At 52.5% G+C, this 21,796-nt stretch overlaps 2 protein-coding genes across 2 annotated transcripts; one reads left to right on the plus strand and one right to left on the minus strand.

The window, feature by feature from the left end:
• The first annotated feature begins 783 nt into the window (after window positions 1–783).
• On the plus strand, window positions 784–13,254 carry REXO1 (RNA exonuclease 1 homolog). Its single transcript, XM_078867679.1, has 17 exons — window positions 784–1,475; window positions 2,356–2,391; window positions 2,626–4,652; window positions 5,536–5,622; window positions 6,256–6,517; window positions 7,335–7,480; window positions 7,852–7,989; window positions 8,124–8,247; window positions 8,369–8,491; window positions 8,805–8,945; window positions 9,763–9,876; window positions 10,000–10,073; window positions 10,170–10,280; window positions 10,372–10,487; window positions 11,355–11,493; window positions 11,679–11,799; window positions 12,161–13,254. The coding sequence occupies exons 1-17, from the start codon at window positions 1,346–1,348 to the stop codon at window positions 12,247–12,249; spliced, it is 3,978 nt and encodes a 1,325-aa protein (XP_078723805.1). The 5' UTR covers window positions 784–1,345; the 3' UTR covers window positions 12,250–13,254.
• A 213-nt stretch (window positions 13,255–13,467) lies between these two features.
• Window positions 13,468–21,531, minus strand: EBNA1BP2 (EBNA1 binding protein 2). The gene is made up of 9 exons (XM_078867682.1): window positions 21,401–21,531; window positions 19,081–19,164; window positions 18,364–18,518; window positions 17,307–17,430; window positions 16,132–16,221; window positions 15,420–15,495; window positions 15,159–15,252; window positions 14,430–14,610; window positions 13,468–14,209 (listed from the first exon to the last, which is right to left on the minus strand). Exons 1-9 carry the CDS (start codon window positions 21,479–21,481, stop codon window positions 14,156–14,158), a joined length of 939 nt encoding a protein of 312 aa, XP_078723808.1. The 5' UTR covers window positions 21,482–21,531; the 3' UTR covers window positions 13,468–14,155.
• Between the last annotated feature and the right edge of the window lie 265 nt (window positions 21,532–21,796).

Genomic DNA, 21,796 nt, shown 5'->3' on the forward strand with positions numbered 1-21,796 from the left:
TTGTTTTATTTTACCAGGTAAGGTCCACTGAGTTATATATTTTACTGGTAGGAACCTCCTGGTTACACCAGCCCACAAGGGATTATTGTATCCGTCCGTCGTGCAGGGAGGGGCTGGGTGGGGAGGGAGGGGCATGTGGGGAGGAGCTGGGTGGGGAGCGTGGGGAGGGGCTGGGTGGGGAGCGTGGGGAGGGGCTGGGTGGGGAGGGGCCGGTGTGGGAAGGGTGGGAGGGGCTGGGTGGGGAGGGAGGGGCTGGGTGGGAAGGGTGGGGAGGGGCTGGGTGGGAAGGGTGGGAGGGGCTGGGTGAAGAGGGGCTGGGTGGGGAGGGAGGGGCTGGGTGGGAAGGGTGGGGTGGGGCTGGGAGGGGCTGAGTGGGGAGGGGCAGGTGGGGCAGGGTGGGGAGGGGCTGGGTGGGAAGGTTGGGGAGGGGCTGAGTGGGGAGGGCGGGGTTGGGTGGGAAGGGTGGGGCTGGGTGGGGCTGGGTGGGGAGGGGTTGGTCACCCCGTGGTGCCCTTATAAAACTCAACGTTTAACCTACTCACGCCGGCTTGTGCCCGCCCTCACAGTCGGCCATATTTGCGGAATACACCACGCCGCCGTTGACCCTGGCCAGTGACCGAACAACCCAACGTCCCTACCAGCTCCCTCCGCAGGACAATGTGATCACTAATTCGAGTGAAAGCTTCCTCCTCATCATCATCATCTTCATCACAATCGCGGTCGCCCCGGGTAACCGCCCCGTGGCCTGCCGGGAAATCACCCCCCCCCCTACGTGACGTCACGTCCGGGAACACAGCGGGAGGAGCAATGGCGATGGCGCCGGGGACGAAGCTCGCGGGGGATCGAACCCGGGGGTGATCGAACCCCCCGCGGGTGATCGGGGCGACCCCCCGGGGTGAGGCAGCCAGGGAAGACGCTCGGTGCCCGGCCCAGTCGCGTCCAGAGTCGAGGTGACCTCGAGCTTGAGGAGAGCCCGGTTAGCAGAGGGGGGGGGGCAGGGGGGAGTAGAAGGTCCACACACGGAGCTGCTTTGTCCGGCGGTCGAGGGGTGACGAGACCCCCACACACAGAAGGCGACAGGCCGGGCTCCTCCAGTCGAGTGTCGGGAGAGGGGACCCCCCCCCCCGAGCTAGGGGGAGGAGAAGGGGGGCCCTCGGTTCAAGGGGGACCCGGCGGAGTAGGGACTCGGGAGTTGAGGGGAAGGGACGTTGGGGTGAAAGTCACCGCGGTGTGATCACTGCCGGGCTGAGGGGGGGAGAGTCTTCAGGTTCGAGGGACCAGGACTCGGTTCCTGATCGCCTCCCCACCCTCACCACCTCACCACCACCACCACTGTGCCGGGACGATGCTGCCCTCCACGGGATACTTCCGCAGCCTCGACTGCCCCTTCTACGCCGAGGCGCGATGCCAAAGGCCGCACTGCCACTTCAAGCACGTGAGGGCGGCACGAAACAAAGCGGGCAGCGAGCGACGAGGTGAGATGGTGGTGCGGTGATGTGGTGGTGGTGTGTGTAAATATCGCCACTGGGGATACAAAGGCGGCCGGGAGTTGTGCTGGCCACCCACTCCCTCGTTTGCGGTGCCGGTCTTAATCATAGATGCTCGCTAACAGCACTTGCTCCTACAGTCAGTTAAAGGCTATACGGGGGTTCTTTGTATTTGGAGAACATGGTGGTGGAATTGGTGAAGAGGGTGGTGGTGCTGACGGTGAGAGGGATGAGGATGGCGGTGATGGTCGTGAGAAGGGTATCGATGGTGGTGATGAGAGTGGTGAAGGGGTGGTTGTATGGGGAGATGGTGTGGGGTGAGCACGATGGTGATGATGGGGGCAGGGTGTGGGGTGAGGAAGGTGATGATTATGAGATGTGAGAAGCTAGGATGTGGTTAAAGTGTAGGGGTGAGGATAATGGTGAAGGTTCAATTAATTGGGGTGAGGATGATGGTGAAATGATGTAGGGTGTGGACGGTGTTTAGTGCAATCATTTGGGTGAGTGTTATTGATTCAAGTTGTGATTAGATTATTGGTGAGGGCTAGGATTGTGGGGTTGTGCGTGGTGATTAAAGGTGAGAGCAAGGGTGAGAGTGATTATTCCATATAGAGTGCGGGTTATGGTGAAACTTCAGCCACACGTTTAAATCTTGAGCCTTTAACGGTTGTACCTTTAAGAATGTACCTTTCCTGCTATGCCGAAGTTCGCTGTGAGTATTCAGAAGTCAGTACATGCAGTGCATTGATAACCTGAAGTTGCATTTTGCACTTGTTAAGTCTATCATGAACAGGAGCATATAATGAGTCCACACTCCTGATGGTCATATTAACTCCATGTTATGTTGATTGTCTGCTTTGCTTCTCAGCTGCGGAAGTTCCAGGATCAAAATCTGAATCAAAAGGTAAATCGAACATTTTTGGCTTCGTAGCTGTATGGTTTCTTTGATTATACTATTTTCTGTATACTTTTTATTTAATCACATTCTATATATATCTTCAGGCCGGAGATGGTATTACTGGACCAGAGGATTTTAAACACAACATGCAGTATAATTCAAAAACACATTGGAGAGCTATACAGCACAAACGCGAAAACCTATGCAGTGGTACTTGCTAACTGTTGTTTGTGGCCACAGACGATGCGTATGACCCCAGCCATCCCGGCCTCCTGGAGAAGCTTCCTGCTCGGAATGTCGTGGCGACCCAAGCCGATGACCTGGAGGCGGTCACGCGCGCCATCGAGGCCGTCAAGAATGCCATGGAGCAGGAGAAACAAAAGTTGTCGCGCTGCTTGAAGGACAGGAAGCTGACCTATGCTGCTCACTCAAGCACGGTGGACGAGTATGATCCCACAGCCGTGGGCCCAGAACTCTTGCGTGGAAACGTTTTTGGCCCCAAGCATGTGGGTTTCACCGCCGGGAGCAACTTGCTGAAGAATAACGAGGTCTCCTTTCGTTCGGCTGCTCTGGAGTACGACCCTGCGGATTTTTCACTGTCAAAGACGGTGGAATATAACCCCACGCCAATCACCGCCAAGGGCCGAACGAAGTACACGTTGGACAGCCCGAGAGATGAAGACCCCAGCCATTATGTGCCCAAGGTGGTTGCCTGCACCCAGCAGGTTGCCCCGTCAAACAAGTACGTGGTCGATATAAAAAAACCCACCAGCAACATGGAGTATGACCCGCTGATGAATTTCACCTCCATGTTCACTCCGGAGAAAGAGAGCGACTCCAAGCAGCAGAAGAAGAGACATCGGTCGTCTGACAGCCGTGCGGCTGACACAGTCTCTTATGAGCCTTCGCCTAAAGATGCACGTGTCGCGACCCCGGCCAGTAACGGCATAGGGGACAATGCCCTCTTTAGCGCCACACCAACGGAGGGGCCTCCATGTCAGTTTAGTGACGAGGATGACAAAAATGGTGATGATGACGGTGCTGCCGCGGTCGCTGACGACGATGGGGATTCCAGCAGCAATAAGGATGTTCCGCAGTCGGGTGTTGTCCGAAAGGTCAAGGTGAAGAAGCGAGCGGAGCCGGTGTTGAGGGAAATCGCCGTGCAGTGCGGGATCGGGGGGCTCAGCAGGGGAGATGACGACAATTCAGGAAAAGTACAAGAGAAGGAGAACCATTCCAGGTTAAAAGCTGATCGGAAGATAAAAGATAAGAGCCCTCTTGAAAAACAAACCAGCTCTGGTAGTTCCAAGTTGGCTGATAAGACAAAAGTAAGTTCTAAATTAGAAAAAAATCCCGGATTGAGTAAAGGGGCGGAGGTAGAAAAGAGTAGGTCATTAAAAACTAAAGAGATTAAGATTTCCTCAAAGGACAAATCATGTAGCAGTTCCAAAGCCGATAAGGATAAGGGTTCAAACATCAAAAGTGACAAGCACAAAAACTCTGAGAGCAGTCATAGCCCGAGTAATAGCATAGTGAGAACAGAAAAAAACAAAGCTTCCAAGGGTGACACAAACGATAAAAAAAGTGAAACCGTTCACGCAACTAAGGCAAAGGATGATGATAAACATAAACACTCCAGCAAAGACAGAAAGCCTCATTTAAAAAGCAGAGACAAGACGGAAAGGAAAAGCAGCGGCTCGGAAAAAGAAGGTAGGAGCCATGACGGCCAACGCCAGGGCAAAGACTCTGCACTGAAGCCACCCAAGGACGGCAGTGGCACAGAGAGAGGTCACAAAGCCAGCAAGAAGAGAAAGGACGGAAATAAAGAAGATAAACCCGCCGTAAATTTGCCCGCGCGTAATCCTGCCAAGGAGAAGCGAAACAAAATCACTCAGAAAGACCTGTTTGGAGATGACAGTGAGGACGAAGATCACAGCGTGGCCTCTGGTTCCACTGCGAGTTCGGCGTCCAAGTCGTTGAAACGTCCCCTGCCGAGCAGCAGCGGCAGCATTGGGGGTCATCTCAAGCGGCCAAAGCTCACCTCACCGATCCGCGGTGTCGAGAGTGACATTGACGACGACAGCGATGGTGGTGATGGCGACGACGATGACGACGACGACGACGATGATGAAATTGATTATGCCGCCATTGCGTCGGAAATGGATTTTGAGGAGTCGGATCCGATGGAGGAGTGCCTGCGCATATTTAACGAATCAACAGAGATCAAGAAGGAAGACAAGGGACGGCGACGGCCCAGCCTGGGTCAAGTAATGCTGTTTTTTTTTTCTGTGCACCACGCATGCAGAGGACCGTTGTAAAACAATAATTTATTACATTTGGTATTTGTGTAATGTTTCCAGCGCCTCGCAGTCGTGTTACAGTTCAGGGTGATTGTTGCTTTGTGTTATGCTGATGGAGTAGTTTGCAAGGAACTTTTTAGCTTTGGATGGTGACGTTAAAGAGTTGGGCCAAAATAATGTGTAACAGTAGTACAGGGTGATCCATTTATAGATACCCAAAGCGATGCTTTCATATCTTAGACTTTTAAAATACTTAATTAATGTATCGAGATTGGTGGGAAAAAAAAAATCTATAATTTCTTCATATAATTTTCGTGAGGTATCTAAACACTCATCACCATGTGTGTCTAACGTACATCATTTTAATTATGTTCTTTCAGTGTTTAAGTTTAATGCATTTCCATATTGCCAGCTTCGTTGATGCTCAGAGGATGGTGCCATGTGAGGTGACTCATGTAATTAATTGATGATTTCACAGCGAATACGTTTCTCTGCGTGGCGTTGGATTAAATAACGTACGCAAGCCAGAGACATCATTGACTGTTAAGATAAGTAAGCGAACTCGAGAAGGACAGGATGCTAGAATGATTGGTGGCCAGGAGTTGAGACCAATCGTGGGGTTGCAGCCAAAAGAGGGAAAACAAGCAAGAGGTCATCAGCTTTGGAGATCCAAGTGGTGGTTTCGGTTTTGAAAGCGAACATCGAGTTTGCGCGGGGGGGGGGGTGACGTGATTTCTGAGTAGTGTATTCACGAAGAAACCGGATTGTGTCGATGTGCCCCAGGTATCTGAAGTTGTATTCGCCCCACTGGCGCCCCGGGTGTGCGTTTGTGCTTCTTGTGTGCGTGCAGGAAAACGTGGAGGAGGGTAGCTCCGGGGTGACCCCAGTCGTACCGCTTCTGAAGAAAAGGGTTGCTCACACCTCCAAGTTTGAGATGGTACGCGTGAATCACCATGGGCGTGGGCCAACCTCCACACACTTCGTCTTGTTCACTGAAATAGTAGCCGTGCATTCACACTAAATAGTGATGCTCTGAAAAATTGCCCTGCGTCAAATTGGGTAGTCCTAACCATAACACCAACCCTCACCGCCCCTTTGTTTTCATCCGTGGTTATGGCACATCCATCAACATTCGCCTATCCCAAGCTTTCGGGTCCCACAACCAGCTGTGATTGACCAAAGCAGTACTTTTCATTGCTGTGCTTGTGTCCATCTTATTGGGCGGATAAGCATGTAGTTATGTTTTGATTTTAGCTTGAACATAATTCTTGACCATGGTGAAAAATAAACCACTCAACCCACTTGTTTATTCATACCTATTCTTATTCATATTCTTGGTTCTTTCGGTAAAGTCACGTATAAGGAAAATAATAAAATAAATATTAAATAAAATCATAAAACATGGTTATACATTTATCAAACCCACGCGACTTTGGTTGTCACATTTGGATTAACTTGGCTGAGAAATGGACTCGGGGTATTAAAGCCATAGCAGTGTCCTCTCCAGAGCTGCTTGCGGACTCGACATCGTGGCATAACGCGCGTCGTGTTGTCGGTCTCGGGGGTTCAGGCCAAGCCCGGGCAGGCGGTCATCCGGCCCTACCGCCCCACGGCGCAGCAGGTCTGCCAAGCGCGGCTCCTGCAGGCGCAGCAGCGGTCCCTGACCGCAGCCCCGGCTCCGGCGAGCCTCCCTCTTGCTGCTTCGCCCGCCACCGCGGCACGGCCTGCCGCCTCGCCGTCCACCTCCCCCTTTGGAGGGAAGCGACGCGTCGCGCACGGCCTGTTCACGACGTCGCTGGCCGCCGGTGCGCGCGGTGCCGTCTCGGTGAACGGTAATGCCCATCTGTTTGCTGCCTGCGGTGAATTCTTGCATGTCTCTCGCAGTGGCAGAGCCAAGGAAGTGGGCCGATAGGTGCTATTTTTCCACACACCCCCCCCCGAGACATTTTATTGATATAAAATATAAAACAGCTTGAAATTTTAGGACTCCCCCCCCCCTAAAATTGGAGTTGTACAGACTCGTGTGACGAGCAATTATTAACTCGTTAAGGCTGCTCTGGGAAGGCTTTAATGAACTCTTTCTAATGGTTACCGTGGGCACTACCATGATATCACACCCAATGGCAGTTGACATCGATGCCACTGCCCCCCCCCTCCCCCTGTCCTTGGCCACATACCCCGAAGTCGGAGAGAACATCTTCAGCATCTCCATTCCTTACCCAGGTCACTCTTGCAAATGAGACCATCCTGGTCTCTTGAGTTCTCACCTGGATGACCAAATCAACTTCGAACTTAGAAGAATCCATGCAGACTTTCTTGCTCCTTCTTACGTCTTGGCTTTTTCGCATTGTCTCCCCCCCCCTCCTCCCATTCTTCATCTCCATCCGCCACCCCCCTCTGCCTTTGGGTTGAACGTACCCTATTACTGGGTAAATCGTGACACTGGATGCAGATAATCATTGTATACTTGGGACGACATTCCATGTTGCATATGTTAATCGTTCTCACAAATTATATAATAACATTTGTCATAATAATAATAAGTAGAAAAAGCAATGCATGCAAGGAAGGCTGCTCTGCCATTTCGCCGGCAGACGATTGACGTGGCTCTGGGCACTTGTGTCTGCTTCCCCGCCGTGTGCGGTGCAGCGTCGGCCGGGAGACAAGCGGGGACAGCTGGCACCCTCACGCCGCGCCAAGTGGACGCCACCTCGCCCGCGCACACGCCTGCCACGATGATGTGCAAGACCACCGTGGTGCCGCAGAGAAGAATGGCGCACACCCCTAACCCCAGCGTGGGTCACACCCCGCGTCACATCCCGCGTCACATCCCGCGTCACACCCCGCGTCACACCCTGCGTCACACCCCGCGTCACACCCTGTGTCACACCCCATGTCTTCTTGTGGCTCCTTTTTTTTTTTAAGTTTTTACTTTAACGCTTTTCAACTTAGGTTGAAAGCGTTCATGCATGAGCTCCGTCCGTCTGTCTCTTTGTAACACGGTGTCACGAGAAACGCTCCTAAAATGGTCCATGGTAAATCAAATTTTAGTTTCCAATGTTTCTGTTAGGAACTTGGGGTCTTACTCTGTCCACCTCACTGGCCCATTTATTAAATACATTTATATTTTTTTAGCTGATTTTCTTCATTGATCGTTTCCCCGCAGATCCCGGCGATGAAGCGGCCGCTGATCATGGCGGACAGGAACTGCAAGGTGCCGTTGGCCGTGAGGCAGCGCTACCTGAACGTCTTCATCGACGAGTGCCTCAAATTCTGCTCTTCCGAGCAGGAGGCCTTCGACAAGGTAGGAACGTGGAGCAGCATGCCCACGCGCACAACTGCAGCGTGTACTCGTTTTATACACATTTGAAAAAAATGCCTCTCGTTATTTTAGCTTGCCGACCCCTGGTTGAGCGGCTGCTTGTGTGTCGTGGGCAGGCGCTGGCAGAGGAGAAGGTGGCGATGGAGCGGAGCTCGAGCAAGGCCATCTACGTGAACGTGGCCGTCAACGTCCTCAAGAAGCTGCGCAACCAGGGCAACCCGAGCCCTGCCCGCACCCCCGGTACGGCCCCCCGCCAGGAGTCTGCACCCAGCACGCGCTCGTTGGCTCGTTAATGTGAGTTTGTTACGCGCCGAGCGAGTTTGTTTACCTGCGTTCTCTCCCGTCGGCGCACCGCCCTCAGCCATGTCGCTGAGCCGACGGCCACTGTCCCACGAGGCTGTACTAGGTGGGAAGATGGCAGCCAAGGCCAGCTTCACCATGAACCTGTACGGCAAGGGGCAGCCACTGGAGAGCCATCTGGACGGTGAGGCGTACGGCACACCCCATGTCGCCGGTTCCCTGTCACCAGGGCTTAATTAAATACGTCAGCACTCGGCACACCAACTGCTGTATACCTTGCTCTATGAATGGCTACCAGTCACGTGCTACCTACTGCAGGCTACCGGCGACCCAGACAATATTCATTGAAAAAATGCCTGTCAGGCTTGCTGTGATGATGGTTTAGATCGGGAGAAACCCACGGGGAAGGAGCGCCGTGACGATGGCAGCGGTTTGCCGCACACCGACGCAAACGTACCGAAGCGTCACATTGTCTGTGCGTGCGTGCGGCCACACAGAGAAGTCGCTGTTCCAGCGGCTGAGCGCGTACTTGCTGACGGAGGAGCAGCTCCGCGAGAACGGATACCCCCGGCCTGACCCGGAGCGCTGCAGTCGAGCCATCCTCTTTACTGCCGACACCAAGACGGCCAACAAAGACCGTGAGCACCCCCCACCGCTGCCCTCTCCCCCACCTCGCACCTCCGGTTAGCGTGGTTGGTTACGTGCGGTGCGAAAAGTGAAATGTACGTATGTACATGTGCGGTTCTCGAGTAAGGTAGTGGTGGGGGATGCTTCTGGTGGTAATGCGTCACTTTATGCTACCTTCCCTCGGACGAGAGTGTAGCCTCACACAATTTGTAGTCACTATGCTTGTTGATAAAAATTTTATATATTCGTTTGACAATTATTATATCAGCTTAAATTTACTGCAAAATGAGGTGGCCAGGTGGTCTTAGACGGCAGAGCACTGAGCTGGGGACGTCTGGCGACATCGTAGGTTTGAATCCAGGCAGCCCCCCATGATTAAACTAGGAGCTCGTGTTTAATGTTTTAATTAGATTCCTTTTTGTGTTTGTCGATGATCACTTGAAGGGTGAAGGGTTGTGGGCCATTCTCTAACGCAAAGAGTTGCATTGCCCTGCAAGAAGTCTTAATGAATTACTCGTCTCAAATGATGCCGATAGCATCATGAGGATACGATTGGGGGAAAATGTTGAAACGTAAATAAAATAACATTTAAAATAAAATAGTGAAGCCCTGGATTTTTTCAAGAGATGGCTTGGCTCCGGCACCGTGTAACTCATGATGAGGCCCAGGATCAGGTGCTTGGCCAGGAAGCCCTTCCTAGTGGGTGTCCTAGCCAGGTGGTGCGTGCTACTTCAACATGGAAATCCCATGAAACACAAAAGTCTTGGGCAGTAGCCCCATGAGCCCATGGTCTAATGTGTGTCCCTACCCCGATTTTGCCTTCCCCAGCCCTGATGAGGATCTGCTGCCGTTGTGGGGCCTCCTACTCCGTGAACCTCAAGGGCGACTACCTGAGGCGGGAGGAGTGCACCTACCACTATGGCCGGGCATGGCGCCAGCGCGGTGGGTATCGTCCGTCCTCTTCCCCGCGCCGGTTGCATCGTGGTCGTAAGCGCTCGACGCTGACGCCGCCTTAACCCCCCCCCCCCGCCTCCACCCCCGCATGTCTCGCTCGTGTGTGGGCAGTGTCGGGCGGATGGGAGACGCGCTACAACTGCTGCCAGGGTAGCGTGGGCTCGCCAGGATGCCAGGTCGCCAAGGTACACGCGTTGCTCGGTTGGCGCTGCGGCCGGTCACGTTTCCGACTTTGCTTGAGCCTCGCCCGAGCTGACGTGCGGCTCTGTGCTCTGTTGCAGTGCCACGTGTTTGACGGGCGCAAGGAGAGCCTGGAAGGCTTTGTGTGCACCATCGCCAAGTCGCCGGTGCCCGACAGGATCCCAGGCCTCTACGCGCTCGACTGCGAGATGGTACGCGCGCCCGGGCCGGCACTCCCCGTGGGTGCTGTCTTCGCGCCGGCCGTGCGCGCTAACCGCGTGGCGCGCGCGCGTGTTTGTGCAGTGCTACACTAAGCAGGGCCTGGAGCTGACGCGCGTCACGGTGGTGGACTGGCAGCTCAAGCCCGTCTACGATACCTTCGTGTTGCCCGACAGCGAGGTGGTCGATTATAACACCAGGTGAGCCGTGCCGCCAAGACCCACCGACGCATTCCGCCCCCGTGCCTCACACGAATTGCGCGTGTGAGATTCATACTATTTTTTCTAGATTTGAAGCTTTCGTGACTGCAAAGATTCATACTCTTAGGTTTTTTTTCGGTAAAGTCACGTAGGTAAAAAATAAAATAAAAAATAAAAATAATAGAAATAAAATAATAAATCACGATGTTTCGGAGGCAACACAAGTCTCCGTCATCAGGTGGGACCGTCACAGCTAAATTTACTGTATCAAATGAGTAAAAATCCAAGAGACAAGCCCTTAAATACAAGTTAAGGGGAGGGGCTTATCTGAATGTGGTAGCCAGGGGATGGCCTGATGGGCGTTGGGAGCGGGGCTAAAAGAGAACAACGGGCACATCGACTCATGGTTGTGGCTGGTGTTAGCTGATAATAAGCATAAAGTAAGAAATACTGGTAAACGCTGGGGATGTCAACACTCGGTAAAGTAGAATAGTACCTGTCATACTATTTTGTGTTTGTGTATGTTTAATTGCTTCACGTAACTCTTGCAGCTACTCGAGTTGCTGGTTTTACTAACAGAGAAAATAATTAGTTCTTGAATCAAATCCTATCCTTGAATTGTGAATTATTTTAAACTGCGATGGAGATACGTTATAATTTTATTCGACAGCAGCGTCAAAATTAGCTTGGGTTGGCTGCCCTCCACCAAACTGCGATAACTGCTGCTTTTCTTTATTCGAAAGCTGTTTACAAGTTCAACTCTGCATTTTAATCAGAATTTTGGTTGTCCTCGTTTTAAGGGTGATATTACCAGCAGCAAAACCCTCCCGTGAAATTTGTCCTTGCGCGCGCCCTCCGTGCTCGCAGGTTTTCAGGCGTCACGGAGGAAGACCTGCGGGACACGACCACGACCATCCGCACCGTGCAGGCCGCGCTGCTCAGCCGGCTGAGCGCCGACTCCATCCTGCTCGGGCACAGCCTCGAGAGCGACCTTTTCGCCCTCAAGGTTGGGAACGAGAGACGGTGACGACGACGACGTTTTCGCCCGGACGCTCACCTCCAGGCCCCACGCTTGTGTTTTGACCGCCCTTATAGCGGCTGCCGTCGGCCCCCCCATGACCGTACGGCGACGGCATTAACCCTGGCCGCGGTATGTGCACCCCCCCCCCCCCCGTCCCGTCCCGCATGCAGATTATCCACAGCACAGTGGTAGACACGGCCGTAGTGTTCCCACACCGGATGGGCCCTCCCTACAAGCGCGCGCTGCGCACACTCATGGCCGAGCATCTCCAGCGCATTATACAGAACGACGGTGAGTTTGCGTCGCCAGCGGCCACGGTCCTGTCGGCACGGTCGGCGCGGGCCCTGCCGCTGGGAATTAATTGGGACCCCCCCCCCCCTGCCCTGTCCCGTGGCCCCTGGTGTAATTGCACTGGCTGCATACTTGATCGCTATGCCACGACCCGTCACCCGTTCCTCAACGTGCTCGGCCTGCGTCTGTTGACTCTGCGTCCGGAGCGCTGTGCGGTTACACTGAATGGTCTTTCGCGGGGTTAGACAAATCCCTTTGGTCTTTTTGAATAGAAAACATTCTTAGAAGCATCGTTCCACAATTGAATTATTTAATTTGTATGCAAACATGAGTAACGCGACTCCTGTTTGTCTGTGCGCAGTGGGAGGTCACAACTCTACTGAGGATGCCGCCTCTTGCATGGAACTGATGATATACAAGATCAAGGAAGACGCCAAAGTAAAAAAATAATCTTACAGCAACTGCCTCTGCCTCCGTCCTGGCTGCATCATTCCATGACTGATGGCTCTCACCCTCTACACCATCCGATCGTCGATCAAAGATGGGAGCAAGGCTCAATTTCTCTCCGAATATTTTCCAGGTCGCTCGTCGACTGGAGTAGGTGGCACGTGACTAGGAGCCGTAGCCATAGCAAGAGGTATCGTGGATGCGGTGTGTCGGGTGTGGAAATATATTCCGTGTCGCCAACTGGCACAGATCCGCCCGAAGTAAAGCCCTGGGTAGGAGGGTGGCGGAGCACCAGCTCCGTGCATCGAAGGGGGATGGCGTTGCCCGCACGGTCGGCGTGGCATACCGAGGTGACCCTGCGCCAAGCCGAGGGGGACTGGCTCTGCTTCCAGAGTGGCTCTCCCGATACTTGAATGGAATTCCCGTGGAATCGGAGATTTCGTGGGCATCGCTGACCAAAAGCAATGGAGTTGTGCTGCTCTGCTTGGAAACAGTGCATGGTGACAACATCCGCCTGCGCCGTCACCTTGCCAGGGGCTGACATGCACACGACCCTTCACTCTGCGAGCACAGAGCCTGAAGAGACAGGATTTTTACGGACTCGTATGCCATGAATGCACTCTTCACATGGTGCTCTTAGGGAACCGTTGTGCACGTAAGTTACCACGAAGCTTTTTTTTTTGGGTTCTGAAAAACCCGCTCCCAATATGTACATCTTTTTCCAAGGGTGAGGAAGATTAAATACTTAGGATGTCTCAGTATTCTTGTAATTCGCTGGACGGTGGCTGCTATGCTCGATGTGTGAGTGAGGAAGGCACCTTCTCAACGTCCCGAGGGACTTTTCACTGCTTGTTTTAGTTTGTCATGTGTCACGTGAATCTGTAAATGCCACTAACGGCACAAACGTGCTTTGTGTTGGAGTCTACAGCAAAACTAATTTCAGTTTTGCTTATAAAACGATGCTCATGTAATACATGTCTGTAAATAAAGTGAAGTGGCAATGTTAAATGGACTAATGGCCACTTAATGCTGGGGAAGGGCACTTTTTAAAAATATTCCTTTCAAATTCATTTCCTCCACTCATGCTAAATATGAGGTAGAACACATCGATTTCATGATGGCTTTTATCCCTAAAAAACGCTTTATGGAAAATCCATGATTATACTAAACATGAAAACCAGTGGAAAGTCGATAACACACAAGGCCCAAAATATTAGACAGTTGCAGTTTAATACTTTTATTTAGGAACGCTTTACAACCTTTTACAAATAAACCAGTTTTAAGTTGAACACTAAAGCCTTGCAACACGGGCATCAACAATCAGCGCAGGCCGCCAATGCGGCACTCAAACGCCGATCAACCCCAAATGACATGTACATCAGCTGGTGTCGGCTATTTTCAAGAGCCGGGGCTGCCTCAGGGGTGAGACACTGAGCTGGCACCACCAAGACCGCAGGGTTCAAATCTGGGGAACCGCTAATGATTAAAATGGGGTCTCGGCCTGGTTGCCAGTGACTTGGTACACAAAGCCATCACAGCAACATTGGTGTTTTCACTAAATTTGGCAAATAAAAAAAAATATCGGTTTGATGGCTACAAGACAAAGATTTCTCTGTAGCAGCGTGGGAAAGCGCACAGCCACCCCCCCCCCTGTTGTATGGGGGGGGGGGCAGTTCTGCAACTCTCCTCCCAAGGACTATTCCCCAATACACAGGGTGATACACTCCGTGATGCAGATAGCACAATTTTAATATCAGGGAAAGCACAAAAAAAATACTAACCAAAACTTTAAGATGTTTTTGCAACCACCAAGCCGTGTTTCTATAGTGTGGATGAATAATTTCCACCCAGAGCGAGCTACACCCTTTACTCACCCCCCACTCCAAAACCCCTCGCTCTTGCCAACCCCTCATCGCCTCTTGCTCTTCATCTTCTGCCGAACGGTTTTCCCAGGCCTCTTGTTCTGCAGGCGCAAGGAGATACGGACACACGGTCACACACATGGAGTCGCGTGCAAACACACCACCGCACACGCGCAGCAATGCACGCACACAAACAAACAGCCGGTCAGCTGTGCTGCATTCCAAAGATCTTCGCTCATAAAAAAACTGCTCCTCTCCACAGCCCCCAACACCTGGCCAGGCACGGGCATCTCACCTCGCGGACCGAACCGAGTGTCTCACCTTGCCCATATTGCCGGCGGCCTTGCCGGTCCTTCCACGTGGTCCCCCCTCGCGGCCGTGCGCGGTGCGCGAGCGGAAGCCCGAGACGTCGTCCACGCTGTCGCGCGTGTTCCGCTTGTTGCCGCGCTTCTTCCCGCCGAAGCCGAACTTCTCGTTCTTGTAGCGCCGCTTCGAGTTGGGGCTGCACACCGCAAACAAAAAGCATTCGCGTGAGATTTGAGCGTGGGTATGTGTGTGTACGAGCACGCGCACCTGTAACTAAACGTCGGCTGCAGCGTGCACGGGGCCGTGGAAGCGTGGCTCCCCCCCCCACCCAATGTGTGTAACGAAGCCAAATGGATTCCTCATGTTAAGTCCATCGAATCGCGTACATTGAGAATTTTTTTGATTCGTACGTGTTATACGCAATTAGTCTACGTGACCCGTTATGGCGAGAAGACCCAGAAATCTTGACAATCCATTCCCTCGTCACTGTGCCATGATTAGCCGTGGTGACGAACCTGCACGATGGCGGAAGACCCAGTGTAAAACAAGCACAACCAAACGAACGAGAGCTGCTTGCGGTTGTAGGGCGGACATATCGGACTCTATGTACGTGATGCTGGGCCCAGAGCTACTCAGTAACCTGGATGACAAGCTGGGACGTCGCCGCCGTCGCCTCCTCACAAGCCGGAGAACGGGGATGAAACGTGTTTTCCCCGAAACACGTCGGGATACATTTTCACTCACTTTCTCTTCTTGTCCTTCCCCGCGGCGGACGGTTTGTTCTGCGTCCTGGCACCTTCTTTGTCGGCCTCCAGGAAATCCAGCTTGTCCGTCACTCCTGGGGGCGAGAGAGACGTCGCAGCGACGACGACGAGGCGTGAAACGACCGAGCGGGGGAACGGCGAGACCACAGACACGCGCATCGACGCCAACACGAGAAGAGCACGCGCGCGCGTGTGTGTGTGGGGGACCGGCAAGATGCGAGCGACGGAAATCGTAAAACACCTTTCTTGTATTTCTTGAGCGATTCCATCATCGACTTCTTCTCCTTCTGCCTCTGCTGCAGAACCTCAACTTGCACCTGCGGAACGAGAGAAACCAAAAATCGGCCTCCCAAGAAGCGGCAGCCATGTGTGTGCGGCCCATTGCTAGAACAACAACGCACGTGTCCGTCGGCCGCCTTTTGTCAAAGCGCTTCTGGATGAGGGCCCTCCCCGCACCACGCAAGTCGTGATAGCTATTTGACCATACCTTACCACACTGCTCAGTGCGGGTCGTAGCCACAAAAACAGGTCGCCAAGTTCATAAGGACACTGCTTAACCCAGCACCCGCCGCCACTCCACCCAATCAACTATAAATTGATGGAAGCCATCCTCTGTTGAGTGGCCTTGGCTGCTACGAGAGGACACTTCTAGTGTGGAATGGGGAGGTGAGGGTTTGGCGAGGCAGATGTGGAGAGCTGGTTCAATACTCTGCCTCCTGACAAACTGGCAGGTGCCACGTCGCTTTTCCTCGCCAAGTTGGGACCCCCCCCCTCCGCATGCCAAACCCAGCACGATGCGGGCGACAATGCCGATGACGTCACCTCCCGTCCAGCGACACTCCACAATATTTTCACGATACCCGACGAGCCATTCGATCAGTGGAGCCACCGACGATTGAAACAAATGAGATGAGAGCGCGGCTCTGATGACGTCTCTGCCGAGTGGGCCTCACCTTCTTGCCGTACTTGCGCAGCTGCCGGAGTTGTTTGGCCTTCTCCGAGCGCTCCATCGCCATCTGCTTGGAAAGCAGCTTCTCCCGAACCTGCCATGGGCAAATGCGGAAAAAAAAAAGGACGCAGCACGGTTTTATTCCCCCCCCCCAATTTTTTCCCTGTTGTGCTATTGGCACCTCGTCACAGGACTGTCAATTTGAAAATCTTGCAGCGAGTAGTGCACCACATTGTTGCGGAGAATGGCCTGTGGAAGGAGATACCGCAGAACTTCTTCCGAGATCATTTAAAAGCGACCGATTTTTTTTTTACTAAATGGAATTATAAACAGAAATCCTCGCTCCCAACTGGCAGACTAATGCCCCAGGTCACGCTTGCAAATGAAATTCTATCATGGTCGAGAGGTCTCAGCTGGTTACACAAAATAAACTACATCAACACACCAGGAGGACGCTACATTTTCCCACACTGCGCTAGATATGTTTGTTGCATGGCTCACAAACTGAAAATTTGCAATTCTCAGAACTGATACATCACTTAGCGATGTAAAGCGATGAACCAAATCTATGTTTGTCCTTAGTTTGACCAGGAAAGCTTCACCGAGTCCAAAACTCTTTCGAGAGGGTCCTTGCATTCGGATGTTTGGCCAGTTTCACGTGAACACGTGTTTTGCAAACTCGAATACCCGGAGAATACTCACACGCGCAGGAGGGAATCACGATCACTGCAACAGATGGGTCCACAAACCTACCCAAGTGCTGTACTGCCATCTCTTAAATCACCTCTCGGCCCAAAGTTTGGGATTTGCACAAATCTGACCCCAAAGTGCTGGACCAGAGCTGTCGTGCACCACCACTGCTGCCCCCCCCCCCCACTCTGGTTCTGCGGGTAAGCAGGTAAGGCTCGTCGAGGCGTGGTTGCTGCTCAGCGACCAAGCAACAGAAAACCATTCAATATTGGTACTGAGGGCAGCCGAGTGGTTACAGCTTGCATTGACGTCTTAAGATTTTGGCGTCAGCCACACTGCAAATGAAGGAGTGATGCTCCTTAGCTGCGTTACCACCCCTCCCACGCCGCTCGTGCGCCGTCTGAGACAAACTCTGCCATTTCCGTCAAGCACCGGCAAACACGTGAACGATCAAGCGCAGCGTGGCCGTTGCGTGTGGGCGCGCCCCACCTTCTGCATGTGCTGGTCCGTCTTGGCCATCTCTGCGAAGTAATCCTCAGGCCGTTTCGTCAGAATGTTGAGTTCTTGGAGTTTCGGCACGGCCAACAGCACGGCCGCCTGCGCTTGCCGGTAACTGCGGGACGTAGCCATCACCGTTAGTGCCGCGATACGCGAGGCCGGGACGCTGCCACAGCCGTGTAACGGTTAGCACTGTTGACTACGTACGGTACGAAAGAAGTTCAACACATATACATAGCAGCGCACTACTTGACTCACAATCCCAACCCTCACCTCCCCATTCTATCCAGGGACGGGGCAAGTTTATTTAATCTCCTACCCACCTCGCCCCTCCTAAGCCTCCGTTCATCCAATTAGGTACAACACAGTCGATCGGCAAATTGCGTGTAGTGGGGTAGTCTATGGCTAGGCTCATTCCTTCCAAGACGTCTATAACCAGTGTGGAAGAGTAGGCCAAAATAGCCTCTAGAGGAGCTCTCGAGCTCCCTCAAGTCCAGGCCCTTCTGTCAGCAGTAGTGCGAGCAAGGAATTGCAGGGCTGCACTTTTAGCGATACGCGAAATAGTTTTCTTGCCATCATCGGAGGCAAATGCTGAACGAGAATAGCGGAGTGACTGCGTCTGACCAATAAACAGAGTTTGTTGAAAAGTGTATTGGATCGAGAATGGTTGGTCCACAGAGCACACAACTTCAGGTACTCGTGTGACGTCAGTCTGGTCTGATTGGAAGTTGCGATCACATTTGTCTCGACTAGGGCAGGAAGCATCGACGTGGGAGCACAGAAGCACAGCACAACGACAAGATGTTATTGCACCGCACTCTGCCGCACACCACGTAGCCCCCTGCTGTGAATGGCGGTCGCCTATCCAAGCACAGTCCAGGCTCAACCCTGCAAGGCTTCCGATATCCGACGAGATCGGGGCACATTGCAGGGGATGATTTGACCGCAAGCAGACGAGCGCTCGCCTCCGTGCATTTGCCAAACGCTTCTGTATCCCGACTACTGCGGCAGAAACAGCCACGCCGGCCCCCCCGCGTGCGTCGCTCACAAGAACATCTCCCTGCGGAAGTCGTTCTCCACGTCCACCCCGTCGCTGCCGGAAGCCTGCGCCTCGACGTCGGGCAGGGGGCCCACGGTGACATCCAGACGCTCCACCCAGGGCAGCAAGCGGCGGAACTCGCTAAGGCAGCTCTTCATCTGGTTCTGACGGGCGACACAAGACGCATATTCCACCACGCAGGCTTTACCGACTGGCTGGGGACTAGTGCTGCTGTGGCGAGGCCGACGCGGCGCAAAAAGGGAACACGTGGAAAGTAGTGCACACGCACGCGGGCATAAACGGACACATGCACGCACACACACAGAAACAAACACACCTGCACAGAGGTACAAACACACGCACGACTCATGCAGTTCACGTGACTCGAGCAGCCATGAGAGGCCACTGTTCACCGCAATTGTAGAAAAAGAGGAACAATGAGACGGTGGATTGCCACGGTCCATAAAATAATAAACTGTATTCTAGATCGTTCACTGGGAGACAAGCAGAATGGACCAGTGGTGACCAGAGGCGATGAATTTACTTTCGATTGCCGCGCTCTCTTCGACGCACGTGTAAAAGTGGCACCGTGCCTACGGTTACGATGGAGGTGGTGTCGTCTCCGAGCCGAGCTACCTTCAATTGCGCTACCAGTCTGCTGGCAGCTTGGTGTTTTTGGCCCGTTGCTCTCAGCAAGCGCGTGTTCGTTCTGGCGCTGCCACTCACCACGTTGTTGATGGGCGGCCTCCGCGCCTTGAGCTGCAGGTTCAGTCCAGGCTTCAGCTTCCCCTGTGCAAACGATTCCTGCAGCTGCACGGTAAGGGGAGAGAAGCACATGTTGTCATCACCAACAGCCGTGTGGCAGCAGTGGCTAACCCATCATCACGGACGGCAACCGCTCACCATTATGCAGCAGCGACTTACCATTGCGAATGGAACAGACTAACAACGAACGACACAATAGAACGGCTCACTGACTCTTTCATTTAGCCTGTCCCTCGCTCACAGTAAGGGCCAGATTTTAGATATCTTAACCCCACGACACCAGAGCAGAAGTCTCCCGCCTGCCCCTTACACACAAGACACAGGCCAAATTACACTACACGCAACAAAGATACGTACAAAGATCCTCCCGTGTAGCACTTAACAGACTATTGGGGCAAGTGTCGTTAGCGAGCACCTACGAAGGCCGGAATGGCACGCGAGGTGGTGGGGTGGCTAGCACCACGCCCGCCCTCCTTTGTCTCCACAGCGCTGATGTTTACACATCGCACGAGGCACTCATTCAAGGCCGAGTCGACCAAGGGGAGGCCCCGGGACAAAACCGGTTCAAAGACTCGTCACCGATGCCGGCGGTTCGTAGGGCATTGACGCCAACCACTGCACCACCGCTCCCCAAAACACTGTACAGTATAATCCATGTAAATGCCCATTGCGCTTAAACACATAAATATATACAAATGACAAAATAATTAATCTAAACGACGATACGAATACACGATCCTACAGTTCTTGTTTGTTGAGAAAGTTATTGAACAATAAATAATTATTTGCCAAACAAAAACCTCACAAAGACCCTGCGAAACCCCGTGTGTATACACACTCACAGCTCCGCACAGCTGGATTTTAGAATTCATTGTTGTTACAGTACTACCACAAACACCATCAACCCAACAGCAGCCAACTCGTGCCCATCTGCATTAGCCACACGTGCTTGCGCTAAATGCAGACAGGATTTCTTGCAAAAGGTTTCTGTTTGGTGTTTTTATCATCTTACCACCTCGGTGTCTTATTGCCAGAAAAGGGTAAAAACTATTCTCATGTTTTGATATACTGGCAAGAAAGGTCCCGTATTGAAGCTGCTACAAATGAACATCGCCAACAGCAACGCTAGGTGCAACCTCATCAGCAACTAATCACCAGCAGCAACGAAAGCACCAGCATCAGTGTGTGTGTAAACAAGTGTGTGCTCTCTTAAGGGTGCTATATCAAGATCGTAATTATAATATATATTCAAATATGCTCTAAATGTCCCCCCCCCCCCCAATATATTGCTATAAAATAGATTTATGTTTATATGATTGTGGTTATGGTTGTACTTTATTTATCCCTAATCTCTGCCATTACATACAATGAAACAAGAAAAGGTAAACAGAAAAAACAGCGCGATGTACTATTATACTAATATTACATTAGACATTATTGTAAAAAATTAATAAAAAGTCCATCCTATGTGTTAGTGAATTGTTTTATATTTTAGGCAGGAAATTCGTTTTCAAATTTAGACATCTTTTCTGGGGGGGGGGGGGGGGGGGGACCTCCTGGAAGATTTGGTCCCCCCTAATGTTGACCCCATGGCTACGGCCTTGTACTATATTAATTGCCGTGTGTGTACTACAAATTACACTATGTTTCGTGTACGGTATTCACATTGTGTACTATGTGCGGTGCAGTAAAAGTGCAGTAAAAGTGTACTGTATATAGTAGTGTGTACTATATGTGTGCGTACTGCACTGAGTGTACTGCACAGCGTGTGTAGCGTGTACTGTAGCGAGTGTATCGAATACTGTACTGCGTGCGTAGCGTGTATGTACTGTAGCGAGTGTATTGTATTAAGTATTGAGTGTAGTGGATTGCATCCGGTGTGTAGCGTGTACTGTACTGCGTGTGTAGTGTGTACTTTAGCGAGTGTATTGTACTGCGTGTGTAGCGTGTACTGTACTGCGTGTGTAACGTGTACTGTAGCGAGTGTATTGTACTGCGTGTGTTGCGTGTACTACACTACACACGCAGTGTGGTGTGTACTACACTGCGTGTGTAGCGTGTATTGTATTGAGTCTAGTGTGTTCTGCAGCGAGTGTTGATGCACAGCGCGAGTGATCAATGAGAACACGAGGTGACCACGCGGACCAGGCAAATGGGGGCTTCTAACACGCGCGGCACGCGGCTTCGGCACTCCCAAACCGCCGGGCTCTTGTCTCCCCTACCCGCCTCCTCCTCTTCCATCTCCCTGGGTCCCCGTAGCCCCCTCCCCACCACACTTCACCTCGCGATCGGAGTCGCCGGAGCAGGAATCTCCCTCTCCGTCCGAGCCGCTGTACGAAGCCGCTGCCGCCGCCATCGCCATCGCTGCCTCGTGCGAAATTCTGCACGTGGCGAGGGCGCTTCCACTTCCGGGTCACAATCCCCGCCCCCCTCCTCGCTCATTCGTTCTTTTAGCCCCGCCCACCACCCCCCGAACACGTTCCATTCATTGGCTACCACATTCAGATAAGCCCCTCCCCCCCTCCCCCTTAACTTGTATTTAAGAGCTTGTCTCTTGGAATTTTTTGCCACACTTGATACAGTAAATTCAGCTGTGACGGTGCCACCTGATGACGGAGACTTGTGTTGCCTCCGAAACGACGTCGTGATTTATTATTTCCATTATTATTTCTATTAT

The sequence above is a fragment of the Lampetra fluviatilis genome, chromosome 24 (assembly GCF_964198595.1).
Source record: "Lampetra fluviatilis chromosome 24, kcLamFluv1.1, whole genome shotgun sequence".
NCBI lineage: Eukaryota > Metazoa > Chordata > Hyperoartia > Petromyzontiformes > Petromyzontidae > Lampetra > Lampetra fluviatilis.